General features: G+C 40.8%; 3 protein-coding genes across 3 annotated transcripts; 2 read left to right on the top strand and 1 right to left on the bottom strand.

The window, feature by feature from the left end:
- The first annotated feature begins 1100 nt into the window (after positions 1–1100).
- LOC116308805 (uncharacterized) lies at positions 1101–3413 on the top strand. The gene is made up of 5 exons (XM_031719297.2): positions 1101–1283; positions 1495–1733; positions 2167–2314; positions 2561–2590; positions 2901–3413. Exons 2-5 carry the CDS (start codon positions 1509–1511, stop codon positions 3137–3139), a joined length of 642 nt encoding a protein of 213 aa, XP_031575157.2. The 5' UTR covers positions 1101–1283; positions 1495–1508; the 3' UTR covers positions 3140–3413.
- A 561-nt stretch (positions 3414–3974) lies between these two features.
- Positions 3975–12449, top strand: LOC116308792 (anoctamin-7). The gene is made up of 10 exons (XM_031719282.2): positions 3975–4156; positions 6058–6440; positions 6977–7189; positions 7452–8300; positions 8562–8912; positions 9235–9539; positions 10029–10180; positions 10586–10829; positions 11266–11409; positions 12194–12449. The coding sequence occupies exons 2-10, from the start codon at positions 6072–6074 to the stop codon at positions 12447–12449; spliced, it is 2883 nt and encodes a 960-aa protein (XP_031575142.2). The 5' UTR covers positions 3975–4156; positions 6058–6071.
- A 29-nt stretch (positions 12450–12478) lies between these two features.
- Positions 12479–15888, bottom strand: LOC116308793 (decapping and exoribonuclease protein). Its single transcript, XM_031719283.2, has 3 exons — positions 15462–15888; positions 13773–14160; positions 12479–13668 (listed from the first exon to the last, which is right to left on the bottom strand). The coding sequence occupies exons 1-3, from the start codon at positions 15788–15790 to the stop codon at positions 13195–13197; spliced, it is 1191 nt and encodes a 396-aa protein (XP_031575143.2). The 5' UTR covers positions 15791–15888; the 3' UTR covers positions 12479–13194.
- Positions 15889–27382: the final 11494 nt, after the last annotated feature.

Raw genomic sequence — 27382 nt, 5'->3', positions numbered from 1 at the left:
GTTCAGGTTATTTTTCTTCTATTTTATCAAAGAATGAACCCGTAATCGGTCTTAAAGGAGCTTGCGAAAGACAGCGATTTCTTATTAGGATTTAACTACGAGAACCACATCTTTTGCTGCCCATGGGTCCTTGACAATCAGCAGGATGCTTGACTTAAGTAAAGCCTCATATCTGTTATTGATAGTGTTTCGTTTTCAACAAGAAAAGATTTGTTTGCGAGAAATCAGCCAGGAAACGCAAGTGAATTGAGCGTGCGGTTGTTGATGGGATTGATCCTTTTTCAATCACGGAAATCCTGCTTTGCGCGCCTAGTCAGATTACCTGGAAAACCCCAATATAACAACAATGATCACCCGCAGGTACAATATTATGCATAGGTTATCTGTTAGTGTTTCGTGCGCGACAGACTGCAAGCGGAAAGATATCGTCACGAGATGGTGATTCAAGGCATATTGTGGTGAAACCGTTGGGATATGATTTCTCCTTGAGTGTACATTCCCTGGGCTACCCCTTATTTTCTCATCCTTTTGGTGCTTGGAGAAGAAAAAAACATTGCACTAGGTGCCAACTGTACTAAAATCCATTCTTATCAAATTCTGCGCATCTCTTTACTCCTTCGCACTATATCCGTTATCGCTTGAGTGGTATAACATTTTCTCTTCTCAGACCACTTATAATTCCCTTGAGTACAATCTATTTGGATGTCACGAATGTTAACTTGAACATCGTACGTATGGTTTAAAAAGTCAAGAAATAGCTTATTTTTGTATGTTTAGCAGATAGACAAACTTAAGGTGACAGCCTACTCATTGAACGTTCGATTTTAGCCTACAAACGTGCGCGCTTTCAACGAAATTAATTACCAGCTGAATTAACTGAACACGTTTCCGTGATCGCAAAATTCAAATAAAGGCATGGCTAGACGTTTTGAACTTCGAGGGGGGAAAACCCTCAAATAATCCACGGGACTGGCTCTAACGACCTTTAGTGTTCGGGTTATATCTTTTGATCGTCAATGAATCACTTGAGGCTTGACTTAATCGCTCAAAGATATTTTCATCCTCTTCTAATTTCTTGTAGCGACTCGTTCTTTTCTAGATGTGGCGGCCTGTTATTCAATAGCAATCGAACAATATCAGAAATAGTTTGTATATAAACGTGCGTAGTACGTTGGTATAAGGCAAATAGCAGTTCAGCTACATGGAGACCACCTAGGCTACTAAATAGTGTCAAGGCATTGTTTCTAGCAACGCTAAAGTTTGAATTTCCATCGATCCAAAAGGTAACATTCATCTGATTTCTGAAGACAGGAGTTTTGCTGCTTGCCTTAAGGTTTCTCACTAACTGAATCAGTCAGGAAAAACTTTTTGCCTTTACATCGATTACGAAGCTATCATTATCAGCTATCCACTGCCAAAAATAAGTGAAAAATCTTTGATCTGAAAATTGTTCCTTTCCCATATTTTCATTCAGTTTTTCCATCCATTTTTCAGTTTTAATTGTCAAAATGAAACAAAAGATTATATTGCTGCTCCAGTTATTTGTTCTCGTGGCTACAGCGACCCTCGAGGAAGAAATTGCAGGTCAAGAGGAGAGCGAACTGGCTCTTCGTCAGATCGAACCTTCGGATTGTCAGTTCCAAGTTATCAAGAGCTGTAATCATCAATTCAAGAGTTTGTTTGAAAAGAGCGCAGGCGAACCTGATTTGGAAGTGTACTGCAATGGAATGCAGGTAGGTTGAGAGTATTAATTTTCGCCTCTGGGGTCTGGTCTCGGAATCACATGTGAGAAGAGTTGTTAGTTCTCTCTCTTGATTTTAGATTTTCCCCTAGTTTTTCTCAATTCGCAAAACCTAACTCACTAAAATCCAATTCGATCTGTGCACGTGAGTTAGCCGTGCCCTGACTTAGATCAGACCAGAGGTTATTTCAGAGTTCGATAAAGTTTGAAGGCTTCAAGGCTATTTTTGACGTGCAAGCGTCATAGATAATAGAAAACATGCCGCCACATTTGATTGATCATTTTAATTCATCCACAAGAACGCCAACTCTCTAGTTCATGACTACATGTATTATCCACGTTTGTGGAGGAACAAAAGTTACTCCCTTAAGAGAATAACAAGAAGTATAACGTTTTTGATTCGATACCAAATTTGTTTTACTCAGTCGTTTATGACGTGCCTGGAAACTTCGAGCTGTAGTGGACCGTTCCTTGACGACTATAGATACGTGGTTCTTCAGCATGGTATGATGGACAAGAAACTGAACTTGTGTCCCGACCACGAGTATACGACACTCAGGACTGAGGTCCAAGGTAAGCACACTGTTTCACCACATGCATATGAGAGTAGAGTTTGTTGGTTTTTTCCTTTATTCAGGGTTTTTCTTCGAGTTGTCCGATTTATTTTCATCCATCCACAAACACTAATAAGTTTAATTCCAATTCTATCTGTGAGTTAGCCGTGCCGTGACTTTGATCAGCCCAGCCAGATCACTAGAAGTTGTTTCAGGGTACCGCCCTGACATTCGCACTAATACATTTTGAACTTCTTTCCAACAGCCACTACGAAACATCGTGCCATTGATATTGGTGAGTTTTCGCTTCGTTTTCTTGTTCAAATTGATAAAAGAATTTGCTTTAAGTTTAATGCAACGAAATATCACGGATTAGGAGTCGTTCTTCTGTATGGGATCGCTTTCCCTCGTGACTTGTCCAGGCACACACTTTATGTGGACCTTTCCATAACAACATCGTGATACATATTTTATCTGATACTAAAAAATACACTATCCTTTAGATAAACGTGAAAGTGAATGAAAAATTAGCTATAATTCCTTTATATTTTTTCCCTCGAATATTTTTTCCTTCAAAATAAGCATAGATTTACTATTCACCACAGGTGCGGACAGCTCAGCCGAATGCTCAGTGTTAGTTCACAAAAAGTGCGTTCTGATATTCACAAAAAGTATGGAGACGAACTCCAACATGTGCCAAGATGTTCAGTCATTCTTGGACTGTTACAAGAAGGAATCTCCCACATGCAAGGCAGAGATTACGCAAGATTTTGCTCAGCTATGCAACCAGCTTGGTGAAGAGATGCTGAAAGCGAGCGAAAAGCATAGAGGAATGATGTGCTGAGATGTGAAAATCAAACTAAACTGTGTGGAATGAGAGAAATTACACGCACAGACAACGCACTGTGAATTTTGTTTGCAATGCATGAACAACAAAAATTTAAAAAAGTTAAAACATTGTCGAATAGTATGAGAGCTTTGAGTAAATGAAACTATAATCAATATGGAAAATGAATAATAGGTGAGAGATAGATGAATGGGAGAGTAACCACAAGGAACGTATTACGAATGGAAAGAATTATGACGTAAAAGACGCAAATAAAATTTGAACAAACTGATCAATGATCCTGACTCCATAATATAGGTAGAGTGATAGCGGTTTCGATGGAGGGAGGGGGTGGGGGTTGAAGGTAAAGTCTTGAAAAACGTTGAGGCAACGCAGAGAACGACTAGGAACGCAGAGATAATCCCTTCGCGAGCACTTCTTCCTCCTTCCCACCCCCTCAGTATAATTCTCTCTCACCCCCACCCCCTCAGTATATTAAAACAACAATGAATGACTTTTAGAGGGGCTTGGGAGCTTTAAATATCTACGAACATAATCAGGATTAGGACACAGAAAATTTGATATTCTTCTTCTCGTTGAAAATAGAAAAGATTTAAAAATTGCTTGAACAACGAGCAAGGCGCCATTGAGACTCGTCATTTATAATTAGCATTTTCCCGCCAAAAACGCGCCCTTCTGCAGTCAACTTCCCGCCTAAATTTTCTAATCATATATCAGTTTCTTAGCAATAAAAACGAGCTTAAATGAAATGTGATTATTTCAACACGCTTATATATAAACATTATATTCTATGAGAAAACTTGATTCTTGTTACATTGCTTATCTGCACGTTCAAGGATAAATGGATAAATAATTCAGAAATATCGAAATCCGATTAATTCATACAATGAGTGCTGGAGCATGGTAGTTGTGTTCATGTTTGCATTCAAGCAAAACGAATTATTACTGGAGAATTATCTAAAAGAGCTACAATGCCCTACGCTGTAGGTGCTCTAAGACACTCGAAAAAACAAGGTAAGTAATTCTATATTCTGAAAACTTTATTCACATACGAAGAAGTTTATTTTAACTCACTTTTGAAGTAATATCTGAGAGCAAAATTCCTAGACTTTGCTCTTCTCTAAAATAAACAATAGATTTTGTTTCAGAGGCTAATAACAAGCGTATAATTAGGAGCCAATGCATCTTACGCTTAAGAAAACGTTCCGAAGCAAGGTTCTATGAGAGTTTTTAAGTTTATAGGATGAAAATATTTATGCACTATTATATAGGTAATGTTTTCATGATCAGTTCATTCGTGATAAACTTGTGTTCAAAGTTTTCCAAGTTGTATATTCATGGGCATGCAAATTTTGTATTCTTGCAAAAAAATATTTGAATATACAGCACAGAACTTACTATCAGGGTTAGTTTTTAAAAAAATATACAGCAGCATGGTCATATATCCTAGAGAGAGTCTTAAATGGAAGAAGTATGGAGTAGTGTGGGCAGGCTCACTTTGATTTATGAGTCATACCTTTAAGAGCATTTATTGGAAAATGGAGGCTGTTTGAAAATACTGTAAGCCATGGACTTGAACCGTTATTTGTTCTTACTTAAGCTCGGTTTTCATTGTTCTTCTGGGTTGAATATCTCGCAAAACCCCTGTCCCAATTTCCAAGTGTCTTTAAAGCCAGGGGTGGCTTTTAAATCTTCCAGGGAAGAAATTTTTTCATCTACTTTTTTTATTTGTACGTTGTCTTTTCTTAACGGCTGCTGGAAATTCATCTGCGCAAACATATTCAAACAAACTAGTCTGCCACATTAAGCATTGCCACCACTGTGGCACAGAGTGTAAAGGAAGCATAGTTTATAATTATGTTATTCAGAAAACCTCCCCGATGTAAGAACAAACCAGTTATCGGCCGTGTGATACATCAGGCTACGCCATCGGTGAATATCACATAACCCCTCACTTCAGGCCGATCACTTGATATTCTATTGAAAGATTTCTGTTTGTTCACGCATCACTTCAGACCGATCACTTGATATTCTATTGAAAGATTTCTGTTTGTTCACGGAGGAAGAAACGCCCAGGGGAAAAATGATAAAAGTGAGAAAAATAGGATGAAACATTTGGTGGAGTGATATTTCAATGTCTGTTTCTTTCCGCTGTGTAATACTCTGATCAACCATAATTAGAAACCCTGCCTGATGATGATATTCTTTAATGGACACAAATAAAGAAATGTTTTATTATACGCAGTGACTAAATGTCCGGCAGGCGGACACGGTCTTCAAATAACATCAATAAACGTCCGGCAATTTCCCATATTTCCTTTTGAAATCGGCCATTTTTTTTTTAAACCGTTTATCTTTATTTAGGATCCCCAAGCGCTTCCAAAAAACCAAAAAATCCGGGCTTTCTCTTTTTAGCCAGCCCTGTACATAGAGTACGAGCGATGCAAGTGTGACACTTAGAAAATGTTACTCTGACGCATATCAGAGCTCGGATTTTTTGGTTTTTTAGAAGCGCTTTATTGACGTTATTTGAAGACCATGTCCGGCAGCGTCAGAGAAACAAGTGTCACACTTGCATCGCTCGTACTCTATGTACAGGGCTGGCTAAAAAGAGAAAGCTCGGATTTTTTGGTTTTTTGGAAGCGCTTGTGGATTCTAAATAAAGATAAACGGTTTCAAAAAATGAAAAAAAAAGAAAAAAAAAATTGGCCGATTTCAAAGAGAAATATGGGAAATTTTCGGACTGCCGGACGTTTAGTTATTTGAAGACCGTGTCCGGCTGCATGACGTTTAGTGACTTTGTTTACCATAACTCTCGCGCCCAATCGTTTGGAAATGCTTCCCCTTATGAACATTGAATAGTTTTTGTTTGATTCGCCGTAAGTGTACTAAATAATTATTTTGTTTCATTGCAGTCTGGTAAAAGATCATGAACAAACTCAAGAATTTTCTGAATGATAAAGTTTCAAAAATATTATCCGACACAGTCGAAAGTTATAAAGAAGAATTGTTGGAGAAGGTGGACTTACCAGATGCACTCGAATCTGCACTGAATCTGCAATCTGACGATGATGAAGATGGAGAATCCACGAATGAAAAAGCTAAAACCATTCCTCTTCAAGAAGACGACTTCCTGAGTGAAGGGAAGAGAGTAGACTTCGTTTTGGTAGCATTAAAAGGTTCTGGTAAGGACGAGGAAGAAGAAGAAGAGAATGAGAGAAAGAGAAGATGTTTTGAGAAGAATCTTCACGATAGTGGGCTGTTGCTGCAACATGTCCTGCCGACAATGCCTAACGAGGTATGGGGAAAATTTTCCTTGTGAAAAAGTTTTCAATTCTAAGAAAATTATACCCTTATAGCTGCTATACTTTGCTTGGAAAATGCATATAACTATGGCATTTTACGCTAAAAAGAACTTCTAATGGCTGGTTTTCAATCTTTCCCAAGAGATTGAACAGAGCGACCATGTTGGTATAATGGTATGATATAACAAAAGAGACTATTGACGAATCTTTTGTTAAAGTCATCCAACATGCTGGCTGCTGTAAAAAAACATTAATTCAAACATTATCGCGATATCTTAATACTTTAATAGCGTTAAAAACTAAATATATTATTGGTAAATCATATTGTATATTATATTATAATTATATCAATATATACAATAGCAATAAAATGAAATGGTTACAACGACATAAAAACGGTTTAGCAAATAACGTCCCTCGAAGGATGCGTTGTTAGAACACACAGGAAATCCTGCTTCAAAACTAAACTTTATTTCGTAAAATAACTACAACACATAAACAATTATTTTTTTCTGTTCTGTTTTTCCAGCAAGAGTGGGCGGGATATGTAGAGAGTCTTGGAGGCTCCATTTATAAGGCAGCGAAAGAAAGAAACATCAAAGCACTTGGGAGTGGTCTTCTAGAAATGTTGGGCAAAGCTACCAAACGTTTAAGAAATGTGTTTACTAAAAGGGTGGAAGAGGCGACAGGGTTTGACAACCAATTACAGATGGAGGACGATGAGGAAGAGAAAAAATCCATGGTGACGTGATTAATAATTGCAAACTAATTTGTAGATTAGACTGGATTTTTTCACCAATTGTATTGTGTGGTTTTATTAAAACTGAAGAACCAGGAGAAAAACCCTCGAGGCAAAGGAGAGAACAACACATCAAACGAATTTTCGTTGGACCGCTTACACAGCGATGGCGATGGGCATCTTTATACTGCTGAGTAGTTTTCTTACTCTGTTGAAGCAAAGAAAAATACTTATTCTTTTTATGCTTACCGTTTTCTTTTTCCAGGGACCCCAGCTGACCTACACTTTGATTCACGCTCCATTCGAAACGTTAGCCAAGTGTGCAGAAACGATGATGCTCCGAGTGCCTATACGAGAACCCGTCGAAGACACGAAACCGTCACGAAATCGTAGTCCAGTTGTCAAATCATGGAACGTGTTCAGGATTGGCAACCCTTCGGTGCGAGAGGAGAAACGTTACATAAATGCTTTCTTTAAACAAGACAAACTCGACATGTACTTGTGTAAAGACAAGGAAAGAATGTTTGACGGAGTTGACCGCAGTCGTATGGTTTTCCGACTTCTTAAATCGGCATACTTCCACACGGAGCCAGAAGACTTCGGTATTAGACGATTACTTCACGAGAACATTTACGACGACGCCTACAGCCTCCACGACGGGGATGTCGATATCTTATCGTTTGCCGACGATCCTCCGAAGAATGATCGACAAAGACTCGTACGGGATTGGGCTTCCTTTAGACGTTGGCATAAGTATCAACCGCTGAATGCTATCAAGAGTTACTTCGGGACAAGAGTAGCGATGTATTTTGCGTGGCTAGGGACATACACGATGATGTTAGTAAGCGCTTCTATCGTAGGTACAATCTGCTTTCTCGGTGGATTGATTACAATCAATGACTTCATTCCCGCACAGGATGTCTGCAACAAGAACTATAGTAAACTCTTCTACATGTGTCCGCTGTGCGATAAGAATTGCAGTTTCTGGTCATTGACGACGAGTTGCAAGTACGCGCGCTATTCCCACGCGTTTGATTATCAGGGAACAGTTTTCTTTGCTGTCTTCATGTCGTTTTGGTGTGTGGTATTTTTGGAAATTTGGAAGAGAAAACAGGTAAGTAACAGATAGTTAGCTTGTCCGCGGCTCGACTTCGTTTTACTCCGTCCTAACCAGACGAGTTAAAGTTGGTTCACACGCGTGTTAGGTAATAGTAGAAATGGAATAACTTTTCACGTTACTACTAAGGTGCTTACAGGTTTTTACAGCGTGAGGATGCAAGGTACTTGGGCCCCTTGGCCCCCTGTCTGCGCTCTTTTTCGTAGGCGTGAGGTGTTGCTCTCTGAATCCTTTTTTTTTTTTTCTTTTTCGGTACAGATCAGTCTAGCCTATGAATGGGACATGATGCACTTTGAAGAGGATTTCGAGCCACCAAGACCAGCGTTCATCGCGACCGTCAAAGAAAAGCGTCCCAACCCAGTGACTGGTATAATGGAGCCGTACATATCACGAATGGTCAGGACAGGGCGATACGTAGTAGCAACGGTTGCTATCACTATGATGATCTTGCTGGCGCTTGCTTCTGTGTTTGGCGTGGTGTTGTACAGAGGGATCGTAATCGCGGTCATGGCAGCAAGTCCTAGTAAGAATCTACAAGGCAGTGGACGAATCTATACTTCCTTGACATCTGCACTGTTGAATTTACTGTCTATTAATGTGTTAAGCAAGGTAAAAACTTCGTTTTCTCGTCTCATCTCGTCTCGTGTATTCTCCTTTTATCTCTTTTCCTATTTACTCCTCTCTGGTATCGTTTCATTTCGTCCCCTTTCTTTCACTTTCATTCCTCTCCTTTCCTTTTCCCCATTTACGCCTGTAAGCAAGGTGTTATTGCTTTGCTAGTTCAAAGAAGCTTCCATTTGAATTTTAAGGCTACCTTGGGCAAATAGGAATCTTTGATTTAACTAAATAGGTTATCATATATCCCTCCTGCCCGTCCCCCACGATTCTTCTTCTGCTTAATCGATTATTGGTGTATATGTTACACTTACAGCTTTACACTAAACTGGCTTTCGCGCTGACCAACTGGGAAAACCCCCGCACAAGAACAGAATACAATAACATCCTAACAGTCAAGATGTTCCTCTTCCAAGCCGTCAACATGTACTCTTCATTTTTCTACATCGCTTTCTTCAAAAGCAACTTCGTGACAGGAATCCCTGGTCACTTCCATAGAATAGCTGGAGTGAGGATGGAAGGATGTGACCCGTCGGGCTGTTTTATGGAGCTCTGTATTCAACTGGCTATTTTACTCGGTGGAAACCAGTTAAAAAGTCAAATCCACGAAATTTTAATCCCGTGAGTCTTTCCGTCTTGTTGGCGACGCGAAAAAGCTTTATATGCTGTAATAAGATTGCAAGTCCACAAAACAGTGCGCTGATGTAACAGAACTTGCTTGCGCCTCTCCATCTTTGTTGCGAGACACGATAAACCCATATATGTTGTTATAAGATTGCAAGTCCACAAAACAGTACGCTGATGTAACAGAACTTGCTTGCGCCTCTCCGTCTTATCTCGAGCATTTGTGCGTCCTATTTTGGACCTTCCGCTAGGTAATATGACAGAAGTCAGCATAATAGCACGACAAATACATTTCATTTTGTTTTGCGCACATCACTGTTGCTTTGAAACAAAGGTTATACATATTCATCTTGCACGCGTTGCCGGAAAGGCATATTAAAACAAACAACGTATTTGCGCGAAAGCGTACTATCGTTTCACATCAGCTGATTCCTGTATTCTGTTTCAGTCTGCTAATTGGGTCGATCTGTTGTCCTTTTATTCTAGTACCGTGAAGCGTTTATGGAACAAGAAATCTCGAAGCAAGATGGCCGACTTGGTATCAACAGACAGCGGCTCTGCTTATCCTCAGTGGGAAAGAGATTATCTTCTATCAGAGGAACCTGATTTTAGAATGTTCGAGGAGTATCTGGAAATGGGTAAGCAGACATCACGTAATTAAAGACCTTTTTTCTTTAGATTAAATGATATCGCAAACAGAAAAAATAGGAGAAACATTCCAGTTTGAATTCAATCTCGTGTCAGGTCTGTCAACAAAATCGCTGCAATGAATTCTGAAATTATCACACATGCATACCTTCCCCCCCCCCCCCCCCCCCCAATAAAAAACATCGCAGGATGACGAGGCGTCGTATGGACTTTAGATCTGACAAGAAACTAGGGACTCTCTTTCCTATTGGTGGAATAAGAATAGAGCCATCGTTCAGCTATCATATGTGCGTGATAGAATAGGTCTTTTGTCTAGCTTATAATTCTGCAAAATTGTGCAATTTCCTACTATTCACTCTATAAAGAACCTTTTGCGCTAACATGTTCTCTTCTAGTTCTTCAGTTTGGTTTTGTTACCATGTTCGTGGCCGCTTTCCCATTGGCTCCTCTGTTAGCGTTCTTCAACAACATACTGGAAATACGATCAGATGCGATCAACTTTACGGTAAACTACCGCCGACCGACTGCACAGCGGGCTCAGGATATTGGAGCGTGGTTCGATGTTCTCAGTTCTATCGCTACAGCAGCTGTTATTTTGAATTCGTTTCTTATTGCGTTTACCTCGGAGTTTATACCAAGGTGCGGTTCAAGGGGATCTCTAGGTTTTCATTTAATATCGCTTGTTTCTTTTTATAAATTGATGAAATGATGTCTTCAAGGAGAAAAGGGATGGAAGAGGAGAAAGGAGTGAAGAAAGGGAAGGAGAGGCGAAGGAAGGGAGAAAAAATAAGAATGGAGGGAAGAAAGGAAGAAAGGAAGGAAGGAAGGAAGGAAGGAAGGAAAGAAAAATAGGAATGGAATAAAAGAGAAAGAAGAGAGCGAGATGGTAGGGAAATAAAGAAAATGATGCAAAGGAAAGAAAGATAGCGAAACAGACGAAGAAAAAAAACTAAACATTGTCAACCCATTAGGTTAACCATATATCCGCGTTTTTATCTTAATGATTTTGACATGAACTAAACTTTGCTAGCTATTGGTTTAGTGATTACTAACTTAATGATATTATATATTTCAGGGAGGTGTACAAATACGTGTTTAGTCCAGACGGTAGTTTACGGGGTTACGTGAACAACAGTCTGTCATACTTCAATGTCAAAGACCTCGAGATCCAACCTTCCGATCCATTTAGGAACCTACCCTACAACAGGACACATTGCAGGTAAAGACACTGAAATATCTTTTAAATTATGTTAAAAATATACTGAGAAAGATAGATGAGGAGCTCAGTGCTAGTGGGTTGGAAGGCAAGTCCTAGTGTGTTGGAAGGCAAGTCCTAGTGGGTTGGAAGGCAAGTCCTCAGTGCTAGTGTGTTGGAAGGCAAGTCCTAGTGTGTTGGAGGGCAAGTCCTAGTGGGTTGGAAGGCAAATCTTCGCAGTGCTAGTGGGTTGGAAGGCAAGTCCTAGTGCTGGGGAATAAGGAATATTTTGGGAGAAGTAGATGAAGATATTTTCGAGTTTCGGTTGCGGCAAATGAGGTGGAGGGGGAAACAACTAACAACAAAAAAATTTGTTGTGTGTCAGAAACAAATTAAAGTATATCAGATTGGGTAAACACGTAATTGGCTGTGTTGTGGCGTTCAACCCTTTTCCAAATCGATTTTCGTACGATGTCAGATCATAGCCGCCATGTTGTGAAAGTAGGCCATTTATGGCGTTATTTTACTAACACTACCAAAACGCTTTACGATTTTTCTTTCTTATTCAATTTTGATTTCCCTCATGAGAAAAGTAATTAAGACAACTGCTGCTAATAAACTGAACAAAAGAAAGTGTGCAAGGTATTCTGGTAGTGGTAGTAAACGACGCCATAATGCAAGTGTTCTATTTGACAAAACGTTTTTATTGAATCTCCATCCAACATGGCGGTAATGCCTTTTGTTATTCAAATCTCTTAGAAATGCCTACAATCACTCCGTGTCAATCGCTGTAGCATTTTTTTTTCAGATTCAAAGACTATTTTTCTCCACATCCGCCTTATGATTACACTCTCCAGTACTACTATGTGTTAGCGGCTCGTCTGGCTTTTGTCGTAGTGTTTAATGGAGTTGTCTTCTTCGTCGTCAAAGTTTTAGCTTGGCTTATCCCGGATGTACCATATTTACTCGATATCAAGATAAAGAGAGAAGAATATCTGGCACGAGAGAGCCTGGTGAGGAGTGAAATGAAAGACTCCGCTGACCAACCAAACATGGCGGTTTGAAATAATGATTTAAATAAACGTTGAAGAAGAGCATTTAAGTTTAAGTTTACTAAACTAAATTAAAGAAAAATATAAGAGACAAATACAGGTAATATCAGTAAATTATAGATATGATAGGTAATTATGGTATATACACTGGGACTCTTATTCTATATGGGCAGTGAAATCAATTATTAGTTAAACTGTGTTATTAAAATAATAATAACAGTAATAGTAATAAAAACAGTTATTATTATTGTTATTAATTGAATACTTTAAAACGTAAAAATCATAAAAGAACTTAAGAAACTAATAATTTTAAGGATTTCTATAAGTACGAATCTGAATATTACGTTTGAAATAGTTTGATTTTAAACCCCAAACGTTAGAGTAATCGAAATATAAAATAATAGAGGTTTCGCACCATCACGTGACGGCAGCCATGTTAAGTGGCAGGAACGATACAATCGTTTTACATAAGAAAGAATTCAAATCCCGAGAGCTCACAGGGATTTTATTGTTCTGCCCGGCATCCAACCACAGTTAGCCCAAGCTGTATATGATTTGCGTGGCATATGATGGTGCAAATCATCTATTGTCGGTCAGTATCTGTCAAAGCACTAATAGGAACCTTTGTTTGCTAGTATAACTACCACAAAAACTAAAATGACTGACGAATTTATCATATTTCAATATTTCATCAATACTTTTTACTGAAGAATACTGAAGTGCGGTGTAGTGCGCCAAGTGTGAATATAAACCCGACTTAGCCAAAGAAAGCAGACATTTCTCTGATGTACCAATCAGGTAGAAGAACGAAATTAGACATGCGCACCTCTTCACGGGAGTAACCAATAGATGGCGAAAATTTTCCCCATTCTAGTACATACTGCACCGCACGACCTCCATCCAATCCATAGCTATCCTCAACCACTACTCCTTTCAACCACTGCAAGAAGTCATCTACGAATCCTACACTCGCCATTGGATTCCAACTTCTGAGGGCTGATTGAATCGCGGGTGGACATAACATTCTAGGATTCTTCACTTGGTACGGGATCTCGCTCTGCGTGACCCGAGACACTTGCTTCAACGTCGGGCCATCCCGGATGCCGTATATGACCTGTTTCATATCCCCGGCAAACATATGATACCACCAATCACGGAGCTTATACATTGGGAACTTCCATTCATCTCGGCCCGTGTACTCGAGGCAAAGCTTGCACTCCCTGTATTCGCCCTGTTGGGCAAGTTATTTTTATATCACTATAATTAGTATTAATAACTAGTTGTATTGGCAATCATTAAAAAAAATTAAGAAGCTTTTGTTATCAAAATACTTACATTTTCAACAAAATCCACTTCAGCTCTGGTCAGCACAAGATGGCGGCCACCAATTCTGCCTCTTCTAACGCTATAGAATCCTTGTCTTCCGTCGACTTTTCGATCAGCCCGCTTGCCTTGCGATTCACAGGGCTCTGATATCAACTTTTCAAACTTTGGTCCCATGTAGCTAATCTTCTTCATTTCTTCAACTCGGTCACGACAGAACAGTTTAGGTTCTCGTGGGGGTCCTACCGCCTCGATTATGTTCTCCTTGTTACTGATGTAGATTGTACCGTTGTACTTGATAGCGTACATTTTCCATGGCTGTTTATAGCTTCCAGTGTTAAACACAGTGGCAAGAAGCAGTTTCATTGTTGCTCGAGTGAAAACAAACTCGGCATCCAATCTAGAAAATATTAGTTAATTAATAAATGAACAATGTATTGATTAAATATCAAATACCTTATATAGAAGTTTTAATTTAATATTTGATATCTATTATCTAGAAATCTGAAATAAGTAATACCTAATTAATATTTATTATTATCTAGTAATCTTAATCAATTAATGTTTAATTAATATTTTTTACAGGGGCGGCGGAAGCTAAAATCTTTGGGGGGGCACTGAAGATTATATTTAACGCTATGTGATAATGACAATGTTTTGTTTGATTTGTTAGAGTGAAGTCATTTAACCTTGAAATCTTGAAAGCGCATTGTATAAATGCCTAATATAAGAACCTCCCATTATTATTATCATTATTATTATTACCCGATTATTATTATTATCCATTATTACTGAAATAGATATTAGACTAATACACATTAGTAGACTCTAATTCAATTGCTTTCTTTTGTGTCTATTTGACTATTGATGGTTTTCACGGCGGCCATGTTGGAGGAACTTAACAAAAGAATTGTCGATGATTTCTTTCGTTATATCCTCCAACATGGCCGCCCTGTCTTTTGTTATTTAATTCTCTTGGGAATGGTCAAAAACCATCAATTATGAGTTGAGTAGGTTTTTTTTTTCCACGGGTAAATGCCTTTGCTCTAACTGATTCATAACCAACAAGTCAACGAGTATCAGTTATGTGTTATGTAGATGTGTTATTTATTTTCTAAATAACTGATTAAATTTTGGAGTTGGATACCGATCAAATTTAATAAATAATCATTGATTAAAACCATTTTTAATTACAATTAGTTGATTAATTACGAATAAATTAGAAAGTCAGATATCATTAGATATTTAGATTGCTTTAATAATAAATAGTATTAAGGATTCTTATTCATAAAAAATATATATTGAACGAAACTTAAAATATGGGGGTTTATCGTGCTCCATAAAATTTGTTATTTTAAAATTCAAAACCACAGAGCATGGATGTTATGTCTGGCTTTTTAAGTGAAATTCTATCTTCTACTCTTATATATATCTTACTCAGAAGCGAAAGAATAGTCCTTATTCGTGGTGTGGCTCACTACGATTGAACTCTCTGTCTCCGAGTTGCACGCTGAAATTAGGGTTTTCGCTGCCGCCAGTCAAAAATATGAAAGGTACCGACTGATTAGTTTTGATTGACGGCAGCGAAAAACCAAATTTCAGCGCGCGTGCAGCTTCATTGCAATTTCAAAACGTTATCAACCCCGAAAAATCAGAGATATACCCTTAGTATTATAAAACTGGCTATCTGAAAAAACTTACTTTTTCGCTTGACCCCTGCCTTGTCTTTCACTTGATATCTTATCCTTGTTTAAAAGAATCCAAAGCAGGAAAGAATCAAGCGGTCTATCGAGATTACTATGACTTAGTTGGAGCGATGGATCGAAACCAACTGTCAGATCACTGCCGTATTTGCTATAGTAGTTAGGAATCAAACTATGCAGTTCTCTTTTGTCGTTGTTGTAGAAGTTCCCTTGAGCATCGATCGAATATGATCCTAACTCTGAGCACGAAAACTCGTGGTTGAGGGTGTTAAGGTAACTCTCAGGCGAGCGGACACTGTAATTATTGTTCTGATTGCAGTATGTCATGGTATTTAGTTAGCAAAATATTGTGCCTAGCTCTAACAACGAAATAATCAGTCAAAACGAAGCGTACTACTCAAACTGAATGTATATATATATATATATGTAAATGATTCTTGGAATTTGCTGTATATTATTATGACGTCACATGAACACTTTGGCTTTAACGCTAAGAATCATGGTCGTTGGAAAACAGCAAAAACGCAAAGAAAACTGCGAAAATTTATATTTTTAAGAACTTAGAAAGGGAATGGTGAGACCCATGAGAAATTGAATGATTCTAAAAATAGCATCAAAGAGTGCTCATGAGGGGGCGTGGGGATTTCTTCTCTTAGTTCATTTTCTCTTGCCGGACCCTTTTCAAATAAAATTGTCTTGGATGCGAGGCTAACATGGAAATACAAAAGAAATGCCTCAAATTCCATCGAGAAAAAGTGTGTTATTTCTATTTTCATGTACTCCTCGCATCCGATCCAATATTTTTTTAAAAGGGTCCAACCTATACCTAATACCTAATATAAAAGAAAATTATAGTTTAAAAAAAAAAAGAAAAAGAAAAGAAAAGAAAAAAAAAAAAAAAAAAAAAAAAAAAAAAAAAAAGAAAAAGAAAAGAAAAGAAAAAGAAAAAAAAAATTATAGTGAGATTTCCCAAGGCTTAGGGATTGAAATAACGAAAGACTCCGCGGCCATGTTGGTTGATATAACAAAAGAATTCATTGACAATTCTTTTGTTAAATTCATCCAAGATGGCGGCGCTATGACGAATGTGTCGTTCTGTTAACTTTTCTTGACTTGAAATTAATTGGAAGAACTGATACTTTGGTTAGCGTTAGTAAGGTTTGAGCAATTTACGATTTGGAGGTCATTTCATAAAATCATCGGCAAGTGTTGAGAACAAAATGTTTTCCACCTTCCTTCTCTTCAGTTTGTCCTCAGCTCTTAGGGACCGCGGAGTGTAATTCTGATTGGGGGGCTAATGCCCCTAGCACGCTTCTAAAGTAATAGCGTAGCAAATGAATCTAATGAAATCAGCATCAAAACCTTTAGGACTCTTAGCTTCATGTGTAAATCTTCACATTCTTAAATCAGAGCACTGATAGGAGAGAGGGGGTAAAGTGGGCACCGTCGGCTCCCTGGGACTACATACACACACACACACACACACACACACACACACACACACACACACACACACACACACACACACACACACACACACTTTTAATTATTGAGTCTCCCTTGACTGAGCTTTTCAGCTACAATATAAATAGACAATATATGATATAGAATTATGTACAGCACTGATTCTAAAATTAAGTTTATAATAACGAAATAATTATGTAATGAATAATTTATAATAAAATTAATACTTATTCCCTACAGCTACTAGCTGAAGGAACTACCAACGTTAAATATAGTTACTTTTTTTACACCTTTACTTAATAGATGTGTAATATTAATGAACCATTAATGAGGGTTATAAATGTTCATGTGGTTTATTCAAAAGCAAACAGCTTAATTCGTCTGCTGATTTCAAAATATCTTGTTATATTAGAGCGAATTCGTATATCACACTTTAGTAGTATAGGGAATGGGGGTTCCAGCGCAATCTCAACACGGGCAAGACCCGTGTCAAAAATCCACCTACGGACAATCCCCACTCCAAGTGTGGTTGGGGGCAACAGCGCAAATATGTTAGTCTATATATGGAGTGCGAAGAATGTAAAGAGTTTGTTTATGATTTCTGTGTAAAGTGCTTGAAACCCAAGTTTGTACCTACTAAACCAAATAAGTATATTTGTTGTGGTAAGAAAATGCAAATAGAAGACGACACGTCAGCACAGTGTTACGAGTGCGGTAAAAATATTCGTAATGCCGTGCCTTGTGCTACCAGGGAACAATATTATTCCAACGGAGGCCGTAAGAAGACGCCATACAAAAGAATAAAATACTTCAGAGACTGGATGAGTCACATTCAAGGTCAACGGCCGGTATATTTAGACGACGAAGTAATGGAAAGAATTATAAACCACTTAGAAGAGCCAACGCCACAAAGCCTACGGAAAACGCTGAAAAAATTAAAGCTAGGGAAATATTACAAAGCTATTCCCTATCTTTTGTCTGAAATTACCGGTAAGTCTATTCCTGAGGTTTCTGATATGACAAAAGCCGAGTGGATGTTTTGTCGGCTGGATAAGGATATTCCTTATTACCCTGACGTAATCTACGAAATATTTCACGAAATCGACCCCAACCACCCCCTCTTAGGATGGATTCCAAGAAGATAGTGAATCTTATGGCATAAGATGAGAAATTACGCGTAATAATTCGCCAAATAAGGTCATGTAAATAATTTATATTACGCGTAATAATTCGCTAAATAATTTATATTACGCGTAATTTCTCATCTTATGTCATAAGATTACGCGTAATTTCCAGACTGTCGTTCGATATGTAAACGAAATCCTGTCACGCTCTTTTCAAAGCAGATGTTTACTGAGCAAGCTTTCTTTGAAGCTCTTCTTTCGCTTCTTGGTAGATCTTTTTGCGAGATTCCTCGGAAAGATCTTTTACGACTGTTTTTTTATTCCTTATGCCCGACTTTAATTTCTCGTACTTTTCCTCTTCGGCTAAGATAAGCGAGAATTCTACGTCGTCTATCTTTCTGTCACGCAAAGCCTTTGAGACAAGGTCAATGATCGTATTTACTTTAGCCCTTGACAGAGCTATTGTCGTGTCATGCTTGGATATTTTGCTTGACAAATGTTTCATAACGCCTGTTGTAACAGCCGAAATAATACCGCAGACGGCGCCGACGCTAGCCAAAGGAACACCGACGACTATTCCAGGTCCGGTGAGCGAGGTAGCAACGCCAGTGCCTGTTAACGCCACGGACATGGACCCGGAAGTTATCGCGATTTTATGTAGTATGCTTCGGGCTCTGGCGTACTTTTTCCTGACCTCTTCGTAGTGTTTCGCTTGCCCTTCCAAGTAAGCCAGGATTAAGTTTGCTTTGTTGAGCCTAAAGTTTTCAGCGTTTAATTCGTTAGGTCCCTCCCTAGGTAAATCAGGATAAAGTGGAGGTGCTGAAGGTATAACATCCATTATATATACTAATGTACGACGCTTTTGGGAATGATATTGAGGAGTGGCCTCATGGCGACAAACGTAACTATGCTAACTGGAGAGCCTTTAGGAAGATGTTTCCGCATGCAGACCCTAGTAAGTTCGAAAGAAGACCCAATGGGATTTACTATAACGGCGAAAGAATGTACAGCAATACGGACTTGGAGCCGCATGAGGAGAGGAAAAAGGCACAGCATTTGCCAATAACGAAGGAGGCACCCGTACATAAAGCGCCCAGTTTTCCTAGAAACTTATTGTTAACCACGGAAGATTACCCATTTTACGATGCTGAAGGTGGTGTAAACGACTTTGAAACGATGGTAACGTTCCTGAAGATTTCAGTGGGTAGGCAATCATTTGATGTAGTAGTAAGGAATATCTATGGGGATACGATGTTAAAGCATACGTCGGGTAAAGAGGTCAGGGAATGGTTAGCAGGGTCCAATATGCGATATTGGCCGCAGCAGTTAAACTTTGCTGTCTGGGCCGCCACTAAAGGTTGTGGCGTTGCCGCGGACATGTTCCACATTTCATTTATGCGGTTTCACGTTGCCTTTACGGTTAGGAGGCTGTTGAAGGAGCTTAATGTACCTTTACCGGGAGATAAGGCATTTGATCCAATGAATAACCGATATGACGCCGCTGCCCTGGAAAGGTTAATTAATGAGTTCAAACCACAGCAAAAAGATTTTCGTTACAAAGAGGGTAAGACGCATGGACTAGGCATAGTTTATGTTTGGGGTGTCAATGGTGAGAAGCCAGCCGACTACGGGCATCAGGAATATCCAAGTGATGAGTTGGAGTTTAGCGATATGGGTGGTGATAAGGGCAATAATTCATTAATTACTAGAATTCAAACAAACTACCCCGGCACTTGGGATCCGTTCGTGTTAATGAAAGGAAAAGGTCTAAGAAACCTAGCCAGGATTAACCGTAGCATAGAAGCATTCGTGTACTGCATCCTGGGAGCGCAGGTAAATACCCGCAACCCCATTGTTGGATCCCAAGGCGCTTCACAGGAAACGCAACAAGAATTCCTAACTTTATTTGAGTCTGCAATAATAGAAAATGACATATCTAAATCGGTGCAGAGATATCAATTAGCGGTGCAGCAGTCTAAAGTGCGACTGGATTACGCTTTGTCGCCTGGTTGTTGGTTAATGCCAAGTAATTTGGTTATTAACACCAATTTCGTTGTGGGTTATAACAACAAGCTGCAGCGAGCTACTAAGGATATGAAGTTTGGGGTGAATGACGTGAACTCTGACACTCTTAGGAACATTCCTCACTTCGTAGAGAAGCCAAAGAAGTCACACGAAGCGAAGCTACCCGTAGTTAAGAAACCATCGAAGAAGGTCCATGTTATGCCTACGATACCCGAGGAATACGACCATAACTTACTAAAAGCCGGCTTAGCAGCCGCGGGTGTTGGTCTGAGTTATTATATATGGCGATGAACAACCCCTACGTAGCTGGAGTAGATTGTGTTTATACGACTTACACAGGTGAGAAAAAATACACCCAAGCATCTTGGGTTGATGTCACGGGCATGTCCGTGAATTTGAACTACTCAGGAAAGAAGTTGATAATATGCAGTATTTGCATTGGTACGGCGAGTGATGCAAACGTAGGATTTCGTTTCTGCGACGACAATGGAGTATTACAGCCCATGCGCGCGAAGACAAACAACAGAGAGCCTACACATTTCTCGGTAGAGCCGCCCGACACCAGCACCGAAAATCTCTCGGTTTGGACTTTTCACATGGTTGCTGATTGCCATGGGAAGGTAAAGATGCAAATACGCGTAGATGACACGGCGTCGGCGTGCATAAATAGCATAGAAGATCAAAGAGATCGACCTTATAATCACGCGACCATCAGCACTCTTACAGTGTTAAGCCTGTGAGAATCTGTGATTCTTAAATTATATGAATCCGCATTTAAGTGAAACGCATTACGTTCACTACTTAGACGTAAAGGAGTACGCAAGGCATGAGTGGTTTGATATGGGAATGTGGGTTGAAGTTGGAGGTCCTGCGTTAGTCATTTGCACCATTAGCATTAACACGGGAATGAGCGCGAATGTGGGGTTTAGGCTTGTCGATGAGAATGACGAGCCTTTGCCCCCCTATCGAACTTCCCCGAACAGCAGAAGAGCGACCCACTTTTCGATGGAGCCAAACAAATTTAGCGGAGAAGATCTGACGCCGGTCACGTTTCATATGGTAATTAATTGTAAATATGCTAAGTTACAAATATTTCCTGATGACGGTAGCAACGATGGGTCGACGCCGGGCAGCGCAAGGATAAACAGCATTGGCGTGGGTAGCAATATTATCGATGCGGTTTGGAGTCATAAACCCATTTCCACTATGAGCGTGCTGCCGCTAGCCCCAAATTATCAGGGCGGCGCAAATACTATCTTTCATCATCCTCAATCAAGGACGCGGAAAGAGCGCAGCAATTCTAAGGACAGGAAATCCAAGGTCCCTTCATCGACCTAGCTTCTTCAGGAGTACCACCCCAATAGCGACAACCAAGATCCAAATGTTATTCCCCACGAACTTCAACAGTTCTCCGCCGGCCCTAAGTGCCAAGGAAACAACCGAACCCAGCAGCCCAGGCAAGCCGGCTGCCATCTTTTTTCCCAAGTCCGTTAGTCCATTGCCTAATTTCTTTACGCCCGCGCCTGTAGCCTTAAGCGCGTTAAGGATTACCCCTACTACGCTCGAAATAGCGACCGCGAATGCCAGCGGAAGACCATACTTCAAAAGGGCTCTTTTTACCTTTTCCTTGGTGGTAAGCCCCAGCTCCTTTTCCAGGTTTTCCTTTTGCGCTTGTAATTCCGCAAGGTGTACCTGAAGGGTTTCTGATTCCCTTTGAGCTGCTTCCCTTTCTTCCTCGGTACGAGTTTGGTCCTCGATTACTTCTTGCTGCCGCTCTATTTGCCTCTCCAGGTCTTCGATGGCCTGATCTCTTTGCCGGATTTGCTCCTCTTTAGTGTTAATTTCGGCAACCAACTGCCGCCGTTCCTCCAAAGAGCCGGATATGGTGATATGCAAGTTTTTAGCTTCCTCTTTTGTCAGGTCTAACTCCTGTAAGGTGAGGTCGAAAGCCCTTTGGGCTTGGTCTCTATCGCGTAGGGCATTGTCTCTTTGTCCTCTAATTTCTATTATTCTTTGGGTTTTGTCATCAACTTCTCTCTTTTGAGCATCGAGAAGTAGTCGGTTTTGCCTCATGTAATCTGCCTCCCTTTCTTCCAACGTTTCTTGCAGTTCCTCGACGCGTTTTTCTAACGCAACCTTTTCATTCAAGGCTGCCAACCTTTCTAACGCGCTTCGGGTAGCTAGTTGAAAGCCTTTTAATCTTGCCACGTCACCCCTAACTTCACCATTGTCGTCGAAAAGGGGCTGCGGTTTCGTCCAGCGGTCTTTGTCAGGAAATCTCAAGTCTTGGACGCTTATGAGTACTTTGTTTCCGCGTTCTGTGAGCCTTACGTCGTCGGCCTCGAAGTGGGAATAGCGCTGCGTTAGCTCTTGCGTTGCCCACTCTACAGTTTCCCGCGCGGCTGCCTCAGGCTGCTCTATGTTTTGAAGCTCCAAGTACTCAGGGACGGGGCTGCCGTGGTTTTTTGATTGCCACATGCGATTCAAGGCGGCCTTGAAGCTTTTCCATCTATTACCATACTTGTTTTCTAGAGCCATGTCGTAGATTAGGGGGTCGGTTTCCGCGCCTTTAGTCCATGCGTCGTATTCTTCGTCGTTAATGTCGACTTGACCTTCTTCGGTAAGGGGATCAGAATCACCTTCTACTTCCATTATATATGATAAGCTCAAAGTTAAACCCCAACGTATTACCTAAGCAGGTTGGCGGACTGAAAGCAGAACGCACCTTTCACCGGGTTACATTCACGCCTTCTAGCGCTAAGCCAGGGGAAACCCTGTACGTAGGCGTGCCCCGCCTAACGGATAACCTAGTATTGGTTCCTGGTACCCTGGCGTTAAGGTTTGACCTAGCAATACAACCAAGCACTGCGGACGCGCGTTACGTTGTCAACGACCTTGGCCGCAACATTGTCTCAAAGATGCGGGTGAAGTTCGCGGGGGAATCCCTCTTGGACTTAAACAGGTATGATTTGTATACCACGTACAAAGACTTATGGTTGACTGCATTTGACCGCGCGCAAAGGATAGAGCAGGGAATCGCCAGTGAAGCCATACGCAAGGTAAGAAGCGCAACCTCTGGCGCCTCAGGAGAAGACGAAATAAAGACGGCTTATGGCACTAAATATGTCGTTCCATTAGATTTCGAAGTTATCACGAACCACGGCGCATACTACCCAAGGCAGCTAAGCGAACTACAGTTCGAAGTAACCCTAGCAGACACTACGAACATCCTACAGGGAAAGGACGTAAGTTCCTCAGCCGTCCACCCATACTCCGTTACTAACTTAGAGCTGCAGTATGAAACGGTATACAGCGAAGACTTAGCACGTAGCGCCGGTATGGAATACAGCTCCGGGAAGGCTTTCCTTTACGATCACGTCGTGATGTACAAGACGTTCAGCTTTACAAATAACGTCGAAGAGGTCATCAACCAAAGCATTAACCTTCCCAGGCGCAGCCTTACAGGGATAATGTTGCTGTTCGCAAAGACATACACGGCAGGATTGCGCGACTCCGAGGCGTTCTTTAATCCTAACATCACTAACGTAGGCGTTAGCATTAACGGAGTGCCTAATAAGGTTTACTCACAAGGGATAAAGCCTGAGGACATGTACCGGGAAGTCGCGCGTAAGTTTGGTGACCAAATTGGCCCAAAGGAATTCTTTAGGGATAAGTATGCGCTGTGGATCGACATGCGCACGACGAACGACGAAGACCTACATGGACAGGGTTTACGCCTGATAAATACCCAGGACGGCATTACGTTGGAGATCAAGCGCACCAAAGACGCCAGCGATACTACTAAGATAAATGCATACATTTTCGTAGTCTCAGACGCGCAGCTAAGCGTGGAAATGAATCAGCTAAAAAGCGTTGCGTACTAGGATGACTGAGGATAAAAATATCCCTTACGTATAATATGCTCCGCGTATTCGAAAACAACGAAACTAAACTGCAATGCCTAGTGCAAAGCGACAAGCTGTACTTTAAGGCGAAAGAGGTAGCAAAGGCATTAGGTTACGCAGACACCAAAGATGCTATTAAAGTCCACGTGCGGGATAAGCATAAGAAGAGGCTTAGTGAATTTAGAATAGAGGTGAATCGCCTCCCTTCTGGTTCACACCCACAATCCCTGTACGTGACGGAATCTGGTTTGTATCAATTGATATTCAGCTCCAAACTGCCAACGGCAGAGTCGTTCCAAGATTGGGTCTTCGAGGATGTCCTACCTACGTTAAGGAAGACGGGGAAGTACTCGTTGGATGGTTCAAATAAGTTGGTCTTCAAGATCGAGAATGAGTTTGACTTACATAAGAAGGTCATCGATTACATACGCCGGTTTCACCCTACGCTGTTATTAGCACCTGGACTCGGGGAATTGCAAGATACCACCAGTAAAAGGATAACGTGCTGGCAAAAGGGCTACCAGGCAGGTCAACCCGACATCCTAATTCTTAACTCCCATAAAAAGTACAATGGGTTATGTCTGGAGCTGAAGACGCCAAAGGGTAACGGCGTATTGTCCGACAAACAAAAAGCGGTATTGACGCAATATGAAATGAATGGTTATCTTACGATGGTTTGCAACGATTACGATCTGATCTGCAGGGAAATCGACCGTTACGTCGACGGCATTCGCATACCTTGTCCTGGCTGCGTTAAGGCTTTCAAGTCACAGGAGACGCTACAAACGCACCGAAAGATATTTCATAAATATAATGATAGTTGAACAAACTCACTGGCGCGAATTAATACAAGGCATTTCATACAAAATAAAAAATTACGTCGTCTTCGAGGACATTAACCGTTTAAGGTTGGTCCTCTTAGACGGCGGCCAAGAGTACAGTTTATGGGCTCCTGACTGCGTACGGTACGTACTGCAAGGCGAAGAGTACACTCACGTACGTAGCTATGGTAAAGTCAACGGTCGATGGAAGTTCGACGTTGAAAGAAAGGCGGAGGCTAATCCATTGTGTGATTAGTCGTCCTCATGGGCTTCTAGGTATTGGTCTGCTACGTCGGACCTCATTTTTTCCGACATGAAATCAATCGATATCGTAATCAAGGCTCCTCCTGCGAACGCTGCGACGTAAGGTAACATCATATATTAGACCATTCTTTTCGTATTGCAAGGTAATGGTCTAAAGGCTTGGGACCTTCGTACAGGCAACACCAAATATGTTGTTCGCTACGTTGACAGCCACATTTGTCACAGATGCCGTCCCAGTGTTCTCGGTTCTCCCATCTTACGCCTTCATAGTCGTCAAAGCAGACAAAATCTTGGTCTATTTCTTTCTTACGCTGCACTAAAGCCCGGCTGGTTTCAAGGGGGCAACATCGCTCTGCTAAATCGCCGTGGGTTTCACAGACGACTTCTTCGAGGTGGTAACGTCGGCAGCGGTATTTATGCCAGTTCTCTTCAAAGAGAGGTTCATCGCATCGGTGGCAATGGTCTTTAAGGCAGACTCTATGCTCGCGGTGATATCGTAGGGTTTGTATGGTGGACAGTTCCTTACCGCAGTCACCGCAAACAGTGCTGATCGTCTTCTGACAGACTTTCTTGGAAAGATGGTATTGCAGTCGCTGCTTACTGCTGAAAGATTTATTACATCGCATGCACTCCATTATATACACCTTATTTTTTATTGTTATTTTGTTAAATGCTGCAAAGAGGTCTCAAGTAAGGGTCTATTTTTTATTGTTATTTTGTTAAGCCCCCATTAAAAGATGAGGTATCATTCTTTCTCATTGTTGAAACCAGCAAAAAGATAATCATGTTAACCATTCTTCGATCGTGATGATTTAACAAAATAACAATAAAAAATAGACCCTTACTTGAGACCTCTTTGCAGCATTTAACAAAATAACAATAAAAAAGAAAGACCTATGCTAATTCCTCTTGCTGGGGCTTAGTAAGATCTTCTTTGCGACCTCTTACTCTTCTCGAACGTCGTCTAAAGTCCTTTGTGCTTTAGTATCCGCGGGACACCAATGTCCAACGAAGTCTTCTTCAGAGAATACCTTATTACAGTGACAGCAGCTGTGTTTCTTACGAGGCGTCGGAGGGGTAACGATGATGCAGTCAGCAGGTAGTTCGCACGTAATGCAGTCCATATATCTATGGGGGATATCGAATGAAGTCCTTAATGGACTCCTTAGCCCAGCCCGCCATTGTCAAAAGCGCGCCAAACCGTTCTGCACGCTTCAGACTGCACATTTCATCGTACAATTCCTGTACGCGCTCTTTTAACCGGTCTATCTCTTCCCTTTGCATTTCTATGGTGTCTCTTTTATCTTTTGCGTCGGCGACAATTCTTTGCACTGCTTCCACTGGCTCCATCGTATATATAATGGATCCGAACCATATTCCTTGTAACGCTCTGATAGTAGGACCCACCGGCTGCGGAAAGACCCAGTTCATCGTGGAGCAGCTATTAGGATCCTTTAGATACCGCTTTGACTATATCGTGCTGCTTTGTCCCACCTACGTGAATAACCGCACCTGGACGGGCATAGGAGTGAAAGATGACGACTTCTTCGTAGATATTTTAGACCCTAACGAGTTATCCAGTCATTTGAAGTTCTGGCACAAGCAATTCCCTAAAGATACACAGACTTTACTCATACTGGATGACATTGCCTGCGGGGACGACGTAAAAAAGCGCACCTCCGAATTAGTGAAGCTCGCTTTCAGCGGCAGACACGACAATATCAGCGTTTGGTTGCTTTCCCAGCAGCTTACCAGTGTCTCTAAACCCTTTAGGGAAAACATAGGCTCTCTCGTAGTATTTTATACACCCAGTAAGTCTGACCTGGAAACCATTTTAAGCGACTACGGCGGTGAGATATCCAAGGAACAGCTGCACGAATACATGCGGCATTTAAAAACGCACCAACATTCCAAAATGATCTTCTCTTTGAGGTTTCCGTATGACGTTAACATATATGGACATTGAGCAGCTCATAGATGAAGTCCCCACACAGTTAGATGAAAGTAACCTCAAGGAACAACTTAACATCCTTGTGTCTTCTGGGAAGTGCAAAGAAATGATAGGCAAGGAACTTACCCATGAGCAGGTTAATAAGCTGTCGGAAGAGGAAGTCAAAAAGTTCCATAAGAGGTACGAGGCTGCCCTCGCAAGTAAGACCACAGACGCCGTCGCAGACTCCGCTATCCGACTTGCAACTAAATTGCTTGGACTTGCACTGCCTATAGACGACGTGGAGCAACTGCGGAAGGACATAAGAGATGACTATGTCATATCCCAAGAACTTAAGATAACCTGTGGGTGGTTGTCTTTGAAGT

The sequence above is a fragment of the Actinia tenebrosa genome, unplaced genomic scaffold (assembly GCF_029948245.1).
Source record: "Actinia tenebrosa isolate PJP-AT-01 unplaced genomic scaffold, QUT_ActTen_1.0 PGA_scaffold6__47_contigs__length_16458017, whole genome shotgun sequence".
Taxonomy (NCBI): domain Eukaryota; kingdom Metazoa; phylum Cnidaria; class Anthozoa; order Actiniaria; family Actiniidae; genus Actinia; species Actinia tenebrosa.
This window is presented reverse-complemented; position numbering and strand designations above follow the sequence as displayed.

Bases quoted from the DNA above. Each gene is read 5' to 3' on its own strand.
- LOC116308805 (XM_031719297.2), top strand. From the start codon at position 1,509: ATGAAACAAAAGATTATATTGCTGCTCCAGTTATTTGTTCTCGTGGCT. The intron at 2,315-2,560 runs GTAAGCACACTG...TCTTTCCAACAG, and splicing joins ACTCAGGACTGAGGTCCAAG to CCACTACGAAACATCGTGCC. The intron at 2,591-2,900 runs GTGAGTTTTCGC...TATTCACCACAG, and splicing joins ACATCGTGCCATTGATATTG to GTGCGGACAGCTCAGCCGAA.
- LOC116308792 (XM_031719282.2), top strand. From the start codon at position 6,072: ATGAACAAACTCAAGAATTTTCTGAATGATAAAGTTTCAAAAATATTA. The intron at 8,913-9,234 runs GTAAAAACTTCG...TTACACTTACAG, and splicing joins CTATTAATGTGTTAAGCAAG to CTTTACACTAAACTGGCTTT. The intron at 10,181-10,585 runs GTAAGCAGACAT...GTTCTCTTCTAG, and splicing joins CGAGGAGTATCTGGAAATGG to TTCTTCAGTTTGGTTTTGTT.
- LOC116308793 (XM_031719283.2), bottom strand. From the start codon at position 15,790: ATGACATACTGCAATCAGAACAATAATTACAGTGTCCGCTCGCCTGAG. The intron at 14,161-15,461 runs GTAAGTTTTTTC...AATATTTTCTAG, and splicing joins GGCAGGGGTCAAGCGAAAAA to ATTGGATGCCGAGTTTGTTT. The intron at 13,669-13,772 runs GTAAGTATTTTG...CTTGCCCAACAG, and splicing joins AAGTGGATTTTGTTGAAAAT to GGCGAATACAGGGAGTGCAA.